Source organism: Colossoma macropomum, unplaced genomic scaffold, assembly GCF_904425465.1.
Source record: "Colossoma macropomum unplaced genomic scaffold, Colossoma_macropomum, whole genome shotgun sequence".
NCBI classification, from domain to species: Eukaryota; Metazoa; Chordata; class Actinopteri; order Characiformes; family Serrasalmidae; genus Colossoma; species Colossoma macropomum.
Window position 1 is genome coordinate 40,252,223 of NW_023494793.1, and position 19,641 is coordinate 40,271,863.

A 19,641-nucleotide genomic window follows, 5' to 3' on the forward strand; every position below is an offset into this window, starting at 1 on the left:
CATGTGTATCAACGTCAGTTTTGCCTCGTGTAATTACACAAGTGTATCTTAATAGTTGTAACAGCATATTCTCTCATGTAATTACACAAGGGTAATAACACAAATGTAATTACACTCGTGATCAGACAGGTTACGTTGTTGTTGCATATGTTATTCATGTGTAACTATACAGTTATTACAGACACTTAATATAAAGTGGGCCCAAAACATCTCCACACTTGAGGGCTGATGGAGGAAAGTACACACAGTGAAGATGAGAAGAAGCAGATGTGGATTCGATTAACATAAAGGGAGAGTAATAGTCAAATAACACAGCTAATAGAGCAATTAGAGTCAGTGGGGTGTAGAATAAAGAGACTCTACTGTGCCATCTAAAGTACTGTTCAGAGACAGTGATGATGGTCTAAGCAGGAGAGAGAGCATTGAAATGTGAAATAACTGGATAAAGCTGTAAAAGCAAGTATACAGATGTATGCAAATGTTTGAGATGACAAACATGGCAAACTGGTCAAATGACATTTGTTGATTTTCTAGGTGAAAATAACATCCTCTATAGAAAACACACTTTCCATTTTTTCTGCAAAGTTTAGTACATTTTTTATTTACTAGCTGAGTTTAACATAGTGGAATAAATAAAAAGTAAAATATAAAACTTTTGGTCCCACTTTATATTAAGTGTATGTAATAAACGTGTAGTTACACATGAATTATATAATGCAACAACACTGTAACTACTGATTATTTACTCACTGTTACAGATGGATTACAGAAGTACAGTCTATGTAATTATACATGTGTATCAACTTTTTTTACCTCATGTTATTGCACAAGTGTATCTTTCCTGTAGTGTAGAGTTAAAGTTATACTTTAAAATAAGTGGGCAGTTCCTGTGTAGTTATTATGTAGGTACTGTGTAATAATGCAGTGGTAGTTGCTTTGGAGGTAATGCAACACATTTAATTAATGTTATAAAAGTTACATTTTAAGATAAAAGGACGTCTGCTGTACGGTAACATACACATACAGAACGGTTTAAAGTTGAAACTGGTTACAGTGTCACAGCACCAGCAACATAAATGCTAACTAAACGTTAGGAAAGCTGGCAGATTCAGTGTCTGATTACAAATGTAAATTACATTTATGTTATTACCCTTGTGTAATTACATGAGAGAGAATAGGCTGTTACAACTACTAAGATACACTTGTGTAATTACATGAGGCAAAACTGAAGTTGATACATGTGTAATTACGTAAGGTGCACCTCTAATCCATCTGTAATAGTGGCTAAAACATGTAGTTATGTTCACATGTAACTACACAGTTATTAGAGACACGTAATATACAGTGGGACCAAACTTTTGCACAGATCACAATTTATTCTTTTCCCAAAACCTTGCATATTAATTCTTGTAATTATGTATTTTTTTACAGAATTTGAAAATATCAGCTGCTGTGTACAATGTTTTAAAATGTCATGATAAGTAAATCAACAGAAATTGTCCAAAGTTACTTGTAAAAAGTTCTTTCTCCATGAACTTCCGTTTACAGCTAAGAATGTTTTTCTTTTCCTGTAAATTTACAACTTTGGAGGTATATGTTTATTTATTTATGTATTTAATTATTTATTTATTTATTCATTTTTGTACCTAGTAATGTTGCGTAATAGGCGCTAATCACAGGGGTGACTATCATACAATATCACTAATGGAAACTCACAGTACATAGTGTGGATGTTATAGTAGAGTGTAGTTTTGGGTGCAGCTGTGGTTCAAATCTATAGATCATTTCTACAAAAATAAAATGTATTATGCCAAAGCTATTGATGTAATATTGTCTTTCAGTTTACATACATTAGGCAATAATTTTTATGACGTAACATACAGTCATGTGCAACAGTCTGGGCATCCTGGTCACATTTTAAAGCACAATTACTGTTTATTTGCTGAGTTTAACACAATGGGAGGAAAAACAAAACAGCCTGTGCAAAAGTTATTACACCTTTTTTTGTTAAGTTCAACTCAGCAAATAAATAGAAATTATGCACAAGATTCTGCATAAAATAGTTGTATTTAAATTTGTTCTCTGTAGAGGATTTGTTAATACAGGTACTATTTTCAGAAGTGTAAATTTAGGGGCTAGTGTTTGGGACAGACACCTCCCAATAGAAAGTACCCTATAAATGATGATTTTGTATATATTTAGCTTATTACAACCCCAATAAATGCCTTCGATTTAAATAGATCATCGCATAATTCCTGTAAACATCTAAGGTCTAAATACTTCATTGATTTTTAAATAGATTTTTACTGTTGGACCACGGTTTAGCTAATTTGGTAGAATGGTTCATATTACAGTGTTATACAGTGTCAGAAAGCACATAAGCAAGTCTATTAGAGAGCAGGTAACATCTCAATACGGTTAGAGGCGAGTGATGATTCAGGCATGCAGTCAGCACGGTGCTAACTGATACAGAGCACTGAGCTTCCATCACTACATTAGCTTTATATCTCTAGTGCAAAACTATAAACTAGACATGACTTGATTGATCAACCACATGTACTGCAGTCTGATGACTCCACAGAATGAAACAGCTAGAATTCACACTGTTGTGTGAGAAAACTTCACATTTTACGACAAAAAATAAATGATGAAATAAAAAAGTGACATTTTTAAAGTTACATTAACGGATGTTACGTTTCTTTTTTTTCTCCTCCTTTAAAGTTACTGTTCTGTAGATTTGAGCTTTTCTTCTGACAGTAATGATATACTGCTAGGCCTACACAACACGTACTGTACGGCGTGGCCCCTCGGACGCTGTGAAGGGTCTGTGGAGAGTCTGGAGAATGGGACATGACAGAAACACAAAGAGCCTCTTATGGCCGGCCTGTCCGCTGTCACTGACCAGAGGAGCCCCATGTGGCACTTGTTTGAAGGCTGTGATGATGAATTGCCCACTACTCCAGCCTGTCAGTCGCTCGGCCCGCTCGGACAACAGCGCCGGCCGGGGGTCGGGGTGGGGGGGTAGTCAGAGTTTTACATTTATGCCTCTTTTCAGAGCTCAGTGAGGAAAAATAAACTCTTCGGTATATTTTTGCAGGTTTGGTGCCTGATATTATTTCACTCAGGCTTTTGGCTTCGACTTTTACTTCCACTTAAGTCATTATTTCATCGACGTGCCTCGGTACACTCGTAAAAATAAAAGTCCCTGTTTTTTTTTGCTTGGATGTGTGGTACAAAGTTTTAATCCATATAGATCTTTTGTGTCATGTGGAGGTAGCAATAGGCAGTATGACTGTATTTATTTATTTAATTATATTATGTATTGTGAAAATGTCTTAAAGCATTGTCGTTCTATTTTTGCGAAAACTCTCACACATCTTATTCAGGAACCTAGTTCTTTCAAGAATCATCACCTCTGGCACCTTTAAAGGGCCCATATCATGGACAATTGACTTTACCTCACTTTTTTAAAGAGCATGAATTAATGTGTAAAAGTTTCAAAATGTACCTTTCACTCCCCAGTTGAGTCTATATATGGAAACTTTTCATATCTTTTGAATTCAGTACTTTTGTAATGTCACAAGAACTCATTTACAGCCTATTCAGCCTAGCTGTTCATTCGTCTTGAAGCTCTAAGGAGTGTTTTAGCTCCGAGTGCTTTATGAATGAGGCATAACACGGAACAGCCAATCAGAACAGAGGAACAGAGCTCATTTACATATTTCGGTCTTAAAATCACAGTCTGACAAAATCAGGCTGTTTAAGTCTAAGGGATGAGGAACAGCTGGAAAATGGACACACCAAAATGAATTATGACCATTTTTGGTACATAAACCCAGTCAAGTGTTTTACATGGATGTCAAAGGAAAAAAAAGAAAAATACAAACAAATGTAAGATTTGGGCTGTTTGGTTCTTATCTCACATCCTTACAGAGCTGAGTAAGGAAAAATACACTCAGGTATATTTTGTAGGTTTTGTATGTTGCTCAGGTGTTTGGCTTTACTTTTACCGCTATTTGAGTGATTATTTCATTGCTGTACCTACACTGTAAATAGTGGCTCGTCAGATCTACTTAAAAAATTGACTTCATGTAGTAACAAGTAGTTGAACTGGTTTTATTCAACTCAGAAAATTACTTTGGAATAATCATTTATTCAAATTATTTATTTAGGTTGAATGAAAACAGTTAATTTACTTGTTACCACATGAAGTAGATCTGATGACCCCCTTTATACAGTGTAGGTGCTCTTTTAAAATAATAAGTTCCCATATGGTTAATGGAGTGGATGTAAAGTTCTAGGATAAAGAACGGGCCAAAGTTGTCCTGAGTGGACAGAAAGTTATCCTATCCCACTCCTCATCCAATGAGAGATCATGTATTTATATCTTTTAAAGGAAGGAAATGGAGAAATATTTTTTCCAAGTAGTTTTGGACCATTTCTATTGGTCCGTTCATCATAAAATACTGACATGACATAAAGGGCAACTGCCTTTTTTAATTTGTGTCAAAAAATGAAAAACGACATAAAAAGGAGATAAGAGGTTTTGTCCCTGACAGCACTGCTATACTATTTTTTACTTTAACTTCTTATAAATCATTACCTAAATGTGAATTTCCATGTACAGTGCAAAAGTCAGAGACCACCCTTCATTTATTTAATGTTCTCTCAATTAGGCACAAGTACGAGTTAAGCACAAGTTCTTCTTATTTATTCAAAGCAGAAAACATATTTGACTGAAAATTACACAACTAAATGTGATACCATAGTTTTCAGTGTTCAGTGAGTCGCTCTTTACCTTTATTACAGCCTCCATTCTTTTCAGGAGACTCACTTTCAGTTTCTCTAAGAAATCTGCAGACACACCTCCAAAGTTCAGTCTTAGAAGCTGGTTGATCATTTTCTGAAGTAATCAAACACATTCAGTGATGTTGAGGTCTGGACTCTGGGGTGGTCAGTCTATTGTTCAGCTTCTTTGTTTGATGTGTCCGTCTCCTTTTCTCAGTGAGGTTCTTCTTGAGAGCTACACATCCTTTCAGTCCCACAGCGCTGAGTCGTCTTCTCACAGTGGAAGGATAGACAGAAACACCTGTGGATGTTTTCAGATCTGAAGCAGCTTGATTTTCTCCTCTCTCTCAGAGATGAAAGCTTTAAGTGCTGTTTATCTGATGGGGGCAGTTTTGGTATCTACCAGGTCTTCCAGGTGGTTGTTAGGAGTCTCATTTTCTCTGTAGCTTTTAATCAGTTTCTGAACTCCAGTTTTCAAAGCTCTTAGGACTTTCTCCTTCCTTAATTAAGTGGACTGTCTAATATCTAATCTTCTCAGAAACATGTACTGAAACCTGAATAACTTGTGCTTGATGGACATTAAGTAAACGAAGCATGGTCATCTGCACAGTACTGTGTAATCATAAAGTGATCAGAAGTGCTTCTTCTATGGCCTCACTTTAAAGATCCATTTGTGGCAGCTTTATGTTTGAGCATGTGGTTTAAATAAAGTAATAAAACAGTAATTGCTCCTTTATTACAGTGTTGTAACAACACTTTTATTTCAGCAAAGACTTCACATTTTTTATGTCTTTTTGGGCTCAGTGAGGCAAAATAAACTCTGAAGTATATTTTTACAGTCACTGAGAACTGCTAACGTGCTTTGACTGAGCGCTGCTATTTCTGGTTATGGGACAATGCCAGTGTGCTGGACGGTCTGGTATGATGCAGAGGTGTCAGTGAGATGATGACAGTGATGAATTGAGACCCATGACCAGAGCAGCGCGTGTGAGAACAGCTCTGCGTGCGTTAAATGACTTGAATATTTGAAATACCTCGCTTAAAAAATAAATAAGTGGACTGAGAATGGTCCAGTCTATACAGTCCAGTCTCTCAGACTTTCTGTGTAAGGCTGTAGGTGGACAGTGATGGGAAAGTGTTTTTCTCCTTCAGACAGCGCTCAGTCGGCAAGGCAATAAAGGAGAATATTTTGGGTTGACAGATTGATGCATTCCGTTGCCGTCGGTAACGCACATACACACATACAGAGGTGGAAGGAAGAGGTCCCATTTATTCACTTCAGTGTTCTTAAGCATGTGGAACCAGTTACAGCAACTTTTTAATAGATTTTTACTTTTTCAATTGATAAAAATTTTACTGCCCAACACTTTACAGGTCTTATCAAAGAAGGATCTATACAGTCCCAAAAAGTTTGATTTTAACAATAGTGGAAACCTGTTTGGTGCCATATTGAACCATTTTTGAAAAGGTTCTTTAAGGAATTGTGCAATAGGTTTTTTGTCAGGGAAAAGAACCATTAAACCAGGCAAAGAACCATACACTGTCATGTGCAAAAGTTTGGGCACCCCTGCTCTAGTTCTGCATTTTGTTAAAGTGAACATTAGTACACATCCTCTAAAGAGAACACACTTCTACACACTTTAGTACATGATACCTGTCCATTTGCTGAATTTAACATATTAAAATAAATAAATGAAACAGACAAAGTGGCCTGTGCAAAAGTTGTGGCACCTTTTATGTTGTAAGCTCCTTGGACAAAAAATTTGTCACCTTACATGTTTGAGGTGGCAGTAACTTCAGGCTTCTGCACATGGTGTTTCCTGAGGACGATCAGGCTATAAATACCTGCAGTGTGTGTGACAGGATTCATAGATTGAGAAAAGCTGGTACAGTGCAGGGAATGTCTTGTTCGATGTGTGGAAAATGGGTCACAAAGCAGATGTTAATGATTGGCAAAAAGGAGAGATTGCATTTGGGCATGAAAAAGGCCACAGTGTGAAGGAAGTAGCTATATTTGCAGGTGTGTCGAAGCGTATGGTCATACAGGTCGATCAGCAGTGGCAAAAATCCCAGTCTACAGGAAATTCTCGTCAGAATTGTGGCCGAAAGACAAAACTGATGGACAGGGATCAAGCAAGGTGACTAATGTTTTGTATGGGGAGCTTATGGTTTATTTTTTCCCAATATGTTAAACTCAGCAAATATCTCTCTATCTATAGAACTCAATGTTTTATATTTACTCAATATATATCAGTTTTAGTAATACTGACAAATGTACATGAAACATTAAATAGCAATATATATATCAATATTTATATCAGTGAAAACAATTTAAGTAATCAGGGCAGAACAATTATGGCAGAATTATGACCTCCTCCACATTCTTCTTGGAAACTTCACCCATCAATCACTTAGAAAACCAACAAAACATTTATTTATTCAACCTTCGAGTGTTCACACTTTTTATGTGTTTAAGCGGTACTTTGAATGTTCACAGTGCTATCTTTAGAGCCATTGCCTTTACACTGTTAGAAATAAAGGTTCTGTTCGGGTACATTTTTCGTTCATCAAGGTACAAACAGTGTAAACGTTCCCTCAAAGGTACAACAGTGGTTTTAAGGTTCAACTGTGAACCTTAAATAAGTTTTTCCAGGTGAAAAGTTCGTATTTGTACCTTTTCATAACTGAATGTTTTAAAACAGAACAGTAAAATAAAAGCCTGGAGACGAGACGGGGTGTGTGGAGTCAGTACAGCTTAGAACATATCATTTCAGTGGATTATGGTTCAGTTATGTTCCCTGACTAAAGGTACTGAGATGTACCCTTGAGGGTTCCACCCCAGTGACAAGAGGAACTGCCCCAGTGACAGTTTAGTACCTTTATTTCTGAGAGTGCGCTTCATCAACACAACACAGCTGACTCAGTTACACTCATTTGTTTGGAAGCTGCATGAATTAAGAAGTTGCACTGCGGTCAGTTCTGTGGGGAATTTGACCAGCTACTTTTAACTGACCTCTTTTTTACTGCTATTTAATGTGAGGTGTTTCATGTTTCATAGACCTACACTCTGTCTATGTTATGCTGCAGTAACTTTTACTTCAGTGCAGTTTTACACCCCTCTACACACACACACACACACACACACACACACACACACAACACACACACACACACACACACACACACACACACACACACTCGCTCTCCCTCTCTGCTCAGACAGACGGAGGGGGAGAAACGCGCTCCAAGCAGAGGAGTGAGCACAGCTGCTGGAGTAGAGAGTAAAGCGACTCGCACACGCGCGCGCGCACACGCCCACCTTTCAGAAAGTTGTGGCGAGAGAATGGCGCTGGGGCGCGATGCTCCGCGCGCTTCTCCAGCGCGCCACATTTGAGCCCTTCAGCTTCTTCATCACCTTGATCATCATCATCATCCTCATCTTCGCGGGTCAGTCCGCTCTCTGCGCGCGGCCAGCACCGACCTGGGCCAGCACATTCACAGCGCGAGCGAGAGAGGGAGAGCGAGAAGGAGCGCGAGGATCTTTGCTCGCCATGATCGCGCGCTCTGCGCTCCGGTGCCTGCTGCTCTGCGCGCTTTTCCCTCTGCGAGCGGCGCGAGACTCACCGAGACAGTGCGGCAAACCCAGCACGGTAAGCCGAGCGAAAACTCTGCTGCAACTTTACTGCACTAAAACTGCAGCTTTACTTACTGCACTGAAGCTGCAGCTTTACTGCAACTTTACTGCACTAAAACTATAGCTTTACTGCAACTTTACTGCACTAAAACTATAGCTTTACTGCAACTTTACTGCACTAAAACTATAGCTTTACTGCAACTTTACTGCCCTCAAACTGCAGCGTTACTGCAACTTTACTGCACTGAAACAGAAGCTTTACTGCAACTTTACTTCATTGAAACTGCTGCTTTACTGCAACTTTACTGCACTTTACTGAAACTAAGCATGACACGCTGAATTAAAGCTGTACTGAACATGTGCGGCACTGATGTTGTACCTTTACTGCACCTTAACTCAATCTCTGCTGCAGCTCACTGCACCTTCACTGCACTTTTCTTAAACTTCACTGCATCTTTACTGCACTTGTACTAAACTGTACTGCACCTTTACTGAATTTTATTGCACTTTTGCTGCACTTTATTAAACTTTATTGCCTCTACTACACTTTACTGCACACTTACTGGACTTTACTGCACATCTTTACTCTTCCTGCGCTTTTCTGTAACTTTTCTGCACTTGTAATGTATCTTATCTGCACCTGTACTGCACTGAGACCTCTACCAAACCTCTACTGCAGCTTTACTGCATTTATGCCGCACCTTTACTGCACCCCTAATGCCCTACTGCTGAACCTCTACTGCACCTTTACTGCTCTGCACTCCGTCTGACCTCATCCAGCCCTCCGTGGTCGCCGTGGTTAGAGTGGTCAGTGTGTCTGGATCAGTTTGGTGTTGGTGCTCAGTTGGCCTGGTCTCCAGTGATAATCGGAGGAATCAGAGCTCGTGTTCAGATTTATTGTTGTATTTAAAGTGAGAATCAGGCCGGACTGTCAGTGTCTGTTGGTGTAGTTCTGCTGCTGGAGTACTGCCGCGTCTCTGCTCTCATCTCACAACTATAAACGCGCCCTGAAAGAACGAGGAGCAGTAATTAAGCCGCTAATGCAGTGTATAAGAAAAAGTAGATATAATAACAACAATAATAATCATCGTTATTTATTATAATCAAAGATTATTCATCACCATAATTAATACTTATTTTAATACAGTAATATAAATAAGTACTGTTTGTAAATATTTTTTTAATTATCAGAAATCTTGAATAGAACTAAATTACATGTTTAATTAAAAACAAGAATGTATTCATTATATATACATACATCTATATATATATATATATATATATATATATATATATATATATATATATATATATATATATTCTAATATTTAGAACTACCGATTTACTGTTGTAATGATATATAAATTATAGAATAAATAGGTGTAGTAATTTAAAATGACTAAAATTCTATATTAATTATATATTTAATTGTTATTATTGTTATTACAATTATTGTTAATAATGACATGCAGTTACAGCGATAAGGATAAAAGAACCCCCCCCCTCTCTCTCTCTCTCTCTCTCTCTCTCTCTCTGCACACTGATAAAGTTAAAAATCTCTATCTCTCTTATTTCCCGTCTTTCAGCCCTGCTGGATTTTTTAAACACTTTTAAACACTTTTAAATGTCTCATTAAAACGAATCTGATGGTGAAAGTTTGTAACTCAATTCCTAATTTATGAATGGACACATGTTTTTCATTATGATAAAACTGAATGGAACATTTAAGAGTGAGATGCACAAATGTAAAAACTTTCATACCTAAAAAAAAGAAAAGGGTGAATATTTTTCAAACAATGAACGTTTTTGATGTTTAATTAATGTACAGACAGTATTAGCGCCGTGGTTCTGTGATCGCTGGAACAGAGGAGGAAATGTGTCAAATGCAAATCAGCCACAGGTTGGAGAAAATATGTGTTTAGAAACGCATAGAAATATAAAGCCAGAAAGCTGTTAAAGAAATCGGGACTTTAATTTTGTAGTCATTTAAACCGCTCGGCCACTCACTTTATTACGGTGGTGATCTGAAGCTCGTGCTGTCCTGCTGGGTTTATTCATCAGCGCGCGGGCTGCGAGCTTTAGTGTGCAGAAACCTTTAGTGACTGTATGAAACTACGTCACTGTTAAATTCGGCTGATCAGCCGTTACAGTGTAAAGTTAAATGGGGAGAGAGAGAGAGAGAGAGAGAGAGAGAGAGAGGCAGCGCTGTGATCTGGAAACGATGCAGTGAGATTAAATAAACGCACCCCTCCAGTGTGTTTTAATGACGCCGAGGGCTTTTTTACTGACCGTACTTCACCGTCGGCACGCGCGCAGGAAACATCACGTACCGACTTCAACATTTAGCAGTCAAACAGAGCACTGCTGGGTTTGAGTCTGGGTTTGATTCTGAAGCCACACTGCAGTGAAAGTGCTGTTAGCTGCTCAGGTGGCGGGAAAAGTGCATTTTCAAACAACAACAATCGCTGCTCTGATACTACTGAGAGGTGAACTCAGCTGCGGCTGTTCTGTTGTGTACTTTCGCTATTCTCCCCCCGCGGAGCCCCTAAAGGTGACATGGTGATTATTTCTAATAAGACGTGGCCGCCATGAGTTAATATATAGAGGCCACGTGGCCACGATAAACTTAACTCGTGGCCTTAATATGTGGCCTCAGTACATTAACTCTGGCTTCAATATTTTAATTCATGGCCATGAGAAACATAACTCGTGGTCTAAATATATTAACTTGTGGCCTCTATATCAACTCGTGGCCTCAATATAGTCATTTGTGGCCTCAATATATTCATTTGTGGCATCAATATGTTAACTTGTGGCCTCAGTATTACAGTGGCGATCTCATGCTTGTACATTTTGTGGCCTCAATATATTAATTTGTGGCCTCAATATATTAACTTGTCACCTCATAGTAATTTGTGACATAAGTATATTAATTTGTGGCATCAATATATTTACTTGTGGCATCAGTATAGTAATTTGTGGCATCAATATATTAATTTGTGGCCTCAATATATTAACCCCTGGCCTCAGTATATTCATTTGTGGTCTCAGTATAGTAATTTGAGGCCTTAATGTATTCATTTGTGGCCTCAATATATTAACTCATGGCCTCAGCATATTATTTTGTGGCCTCCATATATTAATTCATAGCCAGGCCTTAATAAAATAATTGCCATGTCGCCTTAGGGGCCAACACTGCCCTTTTTGCTAAAGCTCCAAAGTGAGAGGAGTGAACAGCAGTCGAGCTGAACAGGAGCTGAACCAACATAACAGAGTGAAATTAAGCTTTATGAAAAGGAATAATGGCCACATGAGAAGAACCAAAGTGGGACTGGGGAAAAGGCAGATTACAGGGAATTCAATGGATTTTTAAAAAAATGTGTGTATAATTAAATGGTTAAGATGTAAACAGAGTCATTCAGAGTGGTTTGGTGTGAAACGCTCTGTTCTAGAGAAACTTACCGAGTCAGAATTGTTCACAGTGGTGGTGATAGGAACCAGACGTCCACCTCTAAAAGCTCCCTCACAGAAAGTTACTGTAGTTTTAATCCACACTGTAAAAAATGAAAAGTCTGCCCAACTTAACATTAGTAGTTAATGGTGACTTGGGACACCTAATTTGAAAATTCTGTGTCCAATAATATTAAATACACTCTACATAAAAAAAAACAAAAAACAAACAAAAACCCCAAAACAGTTCATTGAACATCAGATAATTAGTGTAAGTAACAGAATGTAATATACTGATTGTTGTTTTGTTAATTTACTATTTGTTGTTCAATTAATTAAAAAATTTAGGTCAGGCACCAATAAATGTTAAATTGCAAAACAGTGATATTATTTTTTTATTTCTATGTTTAACTAACTAAAAACAGCATTTTAAACCACTATTTTTCAATTCTTTATAACAACAACAACAATAGCAAAAAATGCTACATGGGTCATCAAACCTGGATTTTTTATAGTGTATTTTTAAAGTCCATTCATTGTGGAGATGTACACGTAGGGCATTGTAAGGAAAAATGTTCCCCCCAATTTTTTATTCAATTATTACAATTTTTTTTTATTGCAAAATCAGAATACCTTTAAATTAAATACCAAATTCTCTTTAGAACTACAGAGAAATTTCTTAGTACATCCAGCATCTCTCAGCATAAGAACTGAAGTTTGTTAGACTCTATTCCTCTCCTTTTGGATCCTTTTTTGGAAATGATGCATGGCCACGCCTTACTAAAGCATGAGAACAAGATCCTGTTGCGTGGCCACAATTTGGTAAGGCATGAGAATGAGATAATTAAGTCGTGGCTACCACTTAGTAAGGAGTGGGAACAAGATCATGCCATACTAAGTCATGGCCACACATTAGGATCTCGTTCCCATGCCTTACTAAGTTGTGGCCATGCATTAGGATCTCGTTCCCATGCCTTACTAAGTTGTGGCCATGGCTTAATTATCTTGTTTCCATTCCATAGTAAGTCATGGCCATCCATTAGGATCTCATTCCCACAACTTAATTATCTTGTTACCATGCCATACTAAGTAGTGGCCACGCATTTTTTTTTATTTATACAGGATATCACAGGCGGGGCTCTGTAGGGGTGTTCTAACTTTTGCACATGGCTGTATTTCCTGCTCCACTCAGGCCGTTTGGTTCACCTTCTTCTTCTGTCTTCTCAGCAGAAAGAGATGAACTCCTTCCTGTGGACGGTGAAGCGTCCACCCCCTCAGCCCCCCTCTTACCTGTTCGGGACCATCCACGTCCCGTACACTCGAGTGTGGGACTACATCCCTGATAGCTCCAAACAGGCCTTCCAGATCAGCTCCAGCGTCTTCTTCGAGCTGGACCTCACCGACCCTCTGACCATCTCCAAACTCACCAGCTGCCAGCTGCTGCCGAACGGCGAGAGCCTGCAGAGTCTGCTACCGCGAGACCTTTACCGGCGGCTAAAGCGCCACCTGGAGTACGTTAAGCACATGATGCCGTTCTGGATGACGGCGGACCAGCGAGGCCGCGGCCTGTACGCTGATTACCTCTTCAACGCCATCGCTGGGAACTGGGAGCGGAAACGGCCTGTGTGGGTGATGCTGATGGTCAATTCACTAACAGAGTCCGACATCCGGACGCGGGGAACGCCCGTACTGGACCTGTTCCTCGCGCAGGAGGCCGAGCGTCTGGGGAAGCAGACCGGAGCCGTGGAGAATGTGGAGGAGCAGTGCCACCCCCTCAATGGACTCAACTTCTCCCAGGTCAGAGCCTGTATTATTGTATATGTGTGTGTTTGGTTTTTGTTCATTACTTTGAAGGAAAACCACAGAAGAACTAACCTACAGGACCACAGGACTGTAAAGTGTTTTTATGAAAGCTCCATGTTCCTTTTTTAAAAACTAAAAGAGCAGAACCATGTTTTTTTGGTTCCTGAAGGTACAATTACACATAAAGTTTTATTTCATATAGACTCTTGCATATCACTGCTGTCGGAACAAAACCTCAAATCTCCATTTTTGTCATTTTTCAGTTTTTGGCATAATTTGAAAATGCCTGTTGATTTTATGAAGAATGGACTAAAAGAAATGACCCTTAATTACTCAGAAAAACGCCTGGTTCCACTGACTTACATTAACTGTAAAGTGGTTTTTCCTTCTTCTGTAAAGTTGCCATTTAGAGATACAAAGTTTTGTTCCAACAACAGCAATATGTATATTTTACATCAGACAATTTTATTACAAAGAAGTATTTACATGTGTAAAATAAATATGGGACATATTGCATATAGATACTAACATATATAATAAATATGGGGTATATTATCAATATAGTTACTTAAATATACATAATACATATAAGCATTCTTTTATTGTTGTATACAACCATTGATGGTTCTTTAGTAAAGAAAATGGTTCTATATAGAACGGTGAACACGTAAAGAACTCTTTGCATGATTAAATGGTTCTTTGCATCATGAAAGGGTTCTTCGGATTGATTGAAAATGTGTATGAATATGCTACAGGTGGTTCTATATAGAACCTTTTTGAAAAAGCATTCGGTATAGCACCAAAAAGGGTTCTTATATTGTTACAAGCTTGGCATTGTAACAAAAGAACAATCCTTTTGGGTGCTAAAAAGGTTCTATATAGAACCATCCACAGCACATTTTCCAACAGTCTGAAGAACCTTTTCATGATGCAAAGAGCCCTTTAATTATGCAAAGGGTTCTTTGAGTGTTCATGGTTCTATATAGAAGGTAATTTTCTTTACTAAAGAACCCTTGAAGAACCATCTTTTCAAGAGTGTAGGTGCTTGTTTTTTTTACATATATATATATAACACATGAACTATATATTATTATTACATATAGGAATTACATATATAATATATATTTCATTATATGTGGGTACTTATATATAGTGTAACTTATATACAGGACATATTGTTACATACAGGTATTTACACATAAATAGTACATATAGGCACTTGCATATATGCAAATATATATATATATATATCTCACTGTTGTTGAAAGAAAACCTTGTATCTCCAAAATGGTAATTTTATAGGAAAAGGAAAAAACCTTCTTTACTTTTAATGTAAACCTACCTCACTTAATGTAAGTCTATGGAACCAGACTTTTTTCCAAGTAATTGTGGGCCAATTCTTTTGGTCCATTCATGAAATTTACACACAATAGGTGTTTTCACATTATATCAAAAACTAAAAAATGCCACAATTCAAATCTTCACTCTCATAATTTGCATAACATACAAATTAGCATCATAGTCCTTACTGAATTATAAGTCCTAAGATTAATAACTGAATGATGTGACCATAATAGAGTCAGTGACTGATATTTTGAATTGTAGCTCATTGTGCTGTATCTGTAGTTCCTTCCTGCATGTTTCTTGTGAGATTTATAAAAATGATACATAAACTAAGCCAGCGTGATCCTGTTACACCGTTTGGGGAGCGTTTCAGCCTCCCACACCCTCAAGAAATCATGTACAATTACTTTAAAACTGTGCATAAGGCGTATCATATGACATTCTAATGCCAGCTGTGTTGGATGTGCAGTTTTATGTGTACTTTGCTGATTTGTCCAGTGATGGTGTTCCTAGGAGAGGGTGGGGGACAAAAGTAGTTGTGGACTAAGGATATTTTCTAGAAAAATAAGCAGGGGGGTTATTCCATATAGCAGGATAGTACTGATCAAGCTGGATACATTAAGCCCAAACTGAAGGTCATTTAACTGGAACTGCCCTTACCTCCTGTCCTCTCCTGTAGGACAGACTTTAGCTTAAATGATCTAGATAACTGAAACATTCCTGCTTTGTGAAATCCCCCCAGGGCAAAAATGATCCACATGTCAGGCACAGGATGAGAGTGGTGTGTTGCTGAATTGACTGATAGATCTGGGTTGAGGTGAATGATGGTTTAAATGGAAGCATCATGCTAGCGGATGAGCCTCGCTGTGACTAGCCCAGATATCCCCCCATTCCTTATCCCCCTGCTGCCTGCGCACTGTAACCTTACACTGAAAGATGGACCAGATAACCTAATTACTTGACGACATAAACATGGCGAGTATCTGTCTTTAATTTCTCTGCCTGCGGGGCGGTATGGAGGGTCTATATATAAAACGCTGCTCTGGAGAGGTCAGGAGCAAGCTTAGCGAGGAAGCTGTGCCTGTGTCTCAATTCACACGCTATGCACTACATTCTTACACTGCACTGTTCGCCATTGCATTGACTTTTGATGAGAGGTGCTCAAATTGATCACTAACAGTGGATGTTTTGTGCTAAACTGAAGTGGTACCTCATGCAATTGAATCCCAGCAAGGTTAGCAGCTAGCTAACATCACTTAGATACTGAAGATATCCAACTCACATTTGTAATCCTTAACCCTCTATTACACAATGTTGCCTCAGGGCAACAAACTCATTTTCCTCACTTTACAATAGCATTATACATATTTAAAGGCAATAATAGGGTTAACAATAAAGGGAGGAGCATGTGCTTGGTCATAGTGTCTCTAAGACACATTTAAACCTCTTTTTTAACATTCAGTTGAACTCATGCATTTTTTTTTGTTCTGAGAATTTGCAGAAATATGTTTGTTGCCTAGAAGCAACACTGTGGAGGAATGGATTTAGCCAGTCACAAGTCAGGTCTCACCACTTCAGGGAACACGGCTCTGTATCATTTCTTCCCATCATCTCACAATGTTGCCTCAGGGCAACATAGTCCAAAAGGAACCCTGCACACATTTGTTTTTAATGTTTTTGAATTTAATAATCAGGACTGATTAATAATATGCATTAGATATAATTTTATAATTATATAATTTAATAATCAAGCACCATTTCATGCAAGAAAGTGAAGTTTTTAAATTGCTCTCATAATGCGTGCAGTAGAGGGATAATTTTGAAAACTCTCTAATCTCCCTGATGGTTCCTTCTCTTTTGCTAGGTATGGCAGCCTCTGGCTACTGAATGCAAACAGTGTGTACACTTCTTTTTTAGGGGTTTTAGTACATCATCTAGTACTAGTGGTCTTCACAGGCATGCAGCCCAAATGACTCATATCTCATCTTTGAGACCTGACCTGTCCAGGCCTGACTTCGCCCCATATCCACTTTAAGGGTAGCCTGTCCACTTCCTATTTCGCTCATTATGAGAGAATGAGGCATGAATGGAGCTCAACAGCTAAACACGGGAAATTAAACATGTTTCTAGCTATTTCTGCTGGATGTTCCTTTAATTGTGGAAAGGATGTATTCCATTAAAACATCTAAGAAAAACCTGCCAATTGAGAGCTGATTGGTTGTCATTACTGCTACCAAGAGCTGATTGGTTGGAGAGCTGATCATCTCATTGGCTGGGTAAAGTGGTTCACGCTCACTCACTTCATGAATGTACATGAGGCGCTGCTAGAAAGTCCTATAACTGGAGTTCGAAAGTGCTCAAAAGTACAACAGCAGTGAAATGTGCATTGTGCATTTTTCTGTATAAAAGTGATTAAGCATTTACAAGCTATACTTTTACACAGAAGCACCACAGGAACCCACTAATTTTGGACTTGCTCAGGAGCGCCCTCTAGTGTATGACAATCAGACATTATTGACTGGCAGTTCTCCTCACTGTTAGTACTCCTAAATTTGAAACCCAAAGCTGATCAAATCCACTCTAACACACTAGCGTATATAATGTATTATTGCAGATGTGGTTTTAGGCAGCAATCCTGAACACAAGTATAGATCATACTAAAGTCAATTCAAGATTTTTTTGGTATGTTGGTAGCCATGCAAGCTCTCCCATTGGTTAGGACTTTAGGAGCTGAACAGAAGGCCTAAAATGTCAAAATAACCACTAACATAATTAGAAAGTGGCTTCAACCAAGTCATGTTTTGATTTTGAATGGATGGAACCAATTTTGTGAGAAAAAAATGTCACTGTCATCCTTCTGGGAGTTCTAGATATGTCACTGATTGAGAATATGAGCTGTAGCCTGACTAATGTGTTTCAGTCGGATGTTAGAAATGAAAAACAGTGGCAGTTTCTTCAACTCTCTTTGCTACGTCATTGTAAAACAAATATATTTATTAGCGTGTGCTAAAAGTTTCAAATAAACCATTGAACATGTTTTACAAGCTTTGAATGCCTCTGTTTAATCTAGAACGGCCAAAAATTGTTCATGTGAAACGCCGTTAGCTTAGCGCTAACATGCTACTAGGATTCTAGCAGAAATTAACATTCCTGTAGTGGTGTTTTTGGCTGAATTTTGACATTTGTGATCCCAACTGAAGGCTCTAGTAATCATGATCTGCTTTTGCATTTGAATCATTTTTAAACAACTATAAACTATTTTATATGGTGTCATTAAATTGCCCTTCTCAATGTGAACACATTAATCGCACTGAAATTGGCTAATAGAGTAGGAAAGCACTCGATTTGGGACACAGCATGTGATTTGGCCTCAGCAGGGCTCTCTCAGGAGCCCCCCAGGAACGGAGAGGATGATCTATCTCGTGATTTATGCTCATATGTGCTTACTGGTGTAAAACATCTCGACTGGTTGACACACACATACGCAGCAACACTCTCGCTGCAACCGAATCTGCTAGGCCGGACCCCCTATGTGGCAGGCAGTGGGGCTCCTGTGCTAATTTGAGCGGCTGCAGGGGCCACGCAGACTCTCGCCTTTCATCAGAGCCTCCTAACTATGCTGTCAAAGTAGCACATGCCTGCCAGGCCCTGCCTGGCCGCTCCAATGAGGAATCGTGGGAACTGTAGGCCCAGCGTAGGGCGACAGCTCTTCTCTTTCTCTTTAATCACACAAGGTTTAGCATGCCAGCCTGCCTTTCCCAGGCCGCAAGACAGAGAGCAGGGTCGAACTGGAGTGCGGCGTGTGTTAATGTTTCATGACAAACATGTTTTGTTTTGCTTGTTTATCAAAGAATGTCTTCAAACAGATTTGGGGATGGATGAGTTCCCAGCTTTGGAATGTGTCACTGCAAAAACAAGCAAGACAATACTTTATTTATTTAGACCACTGTGTGGGGCAGACGTGTGTATTCAGTAACGTTAATGGGACAATTTGAAATAGCATCACTAAGGGTTCAAATTGCGGCGGAGGTCTTGGGGGGTCCACTGGCGGAAAGTCTGACTATGAGGTGACCTGTGTGTTGATGTTTTTGTGAGGTAGTTTTTTAGAATATATTTTTATGTCAATATAAAGTATTTTTACACTTTTTACACAAATGTATGGTTTCAGATTAAACAGGAATGCCATAATTTTTTCTAAATTTCTGCATGGGTCAATCGTTGTGATATAAACAAACACATTCAGAGTGATTTCATTTGAAATGGTGCACTGTAAAGAAACTTACCGACTCTTTCTTTACAGGTGATAGGAACTGGGGGATCACAATATCTAGTCGAGTCAAGTCAAAGTTAATTTATATAGCGCTTTTTACAAACTTGTCACAAAGCAGCCGGGCACAAAAACCTGGGTCCAGCCTGAGTTGAGTAGAAGGAAGTTACTTGACATTTATGTCCTCAATCTTATTAAGATGAAGTTCATCATCTGGTTTGGTTGATATATATATATAATTGTGTGTCATCAGCATAGCAGTGGAAATTGATGCCATGTTTACTGATGATGGTACCCAGTGGTAGCATATATAATGTGAATATTATAGGTCCTAAAATAGAGCCTTGTGGAACAC

General features: G+C 38.6%; 1 protein-coding gene across 1 annotated transcript in view; it reads left to right on the forward strand.

The window, feature by feature from the left end:
* The first annotated feature begins 8,025 nt into the window (after positions 1–8,025).
* trabd2b (TraB domain containing 2B) overlaps positions 8,026–19,641 on the forward strand; it is a 135,773-nt gene continuing 124,157 nt past the window's right edge. Inside the window, exons 1-2 of the mRNA XM_036579541.1 lie at positions 8,026–8,438; positions 13,100–13,669. Of these exons, the coding sequence (XP_036435434.1) occupies positions 8,148–8,438; positions 13,100–13,669 (861 nt within the window). The 5' untranslated portion in view covers positions 8,026–8,147. The remainder of the gene's footprint in view (positions 8,439–13,099; positions 13,670–19,641) is intronic.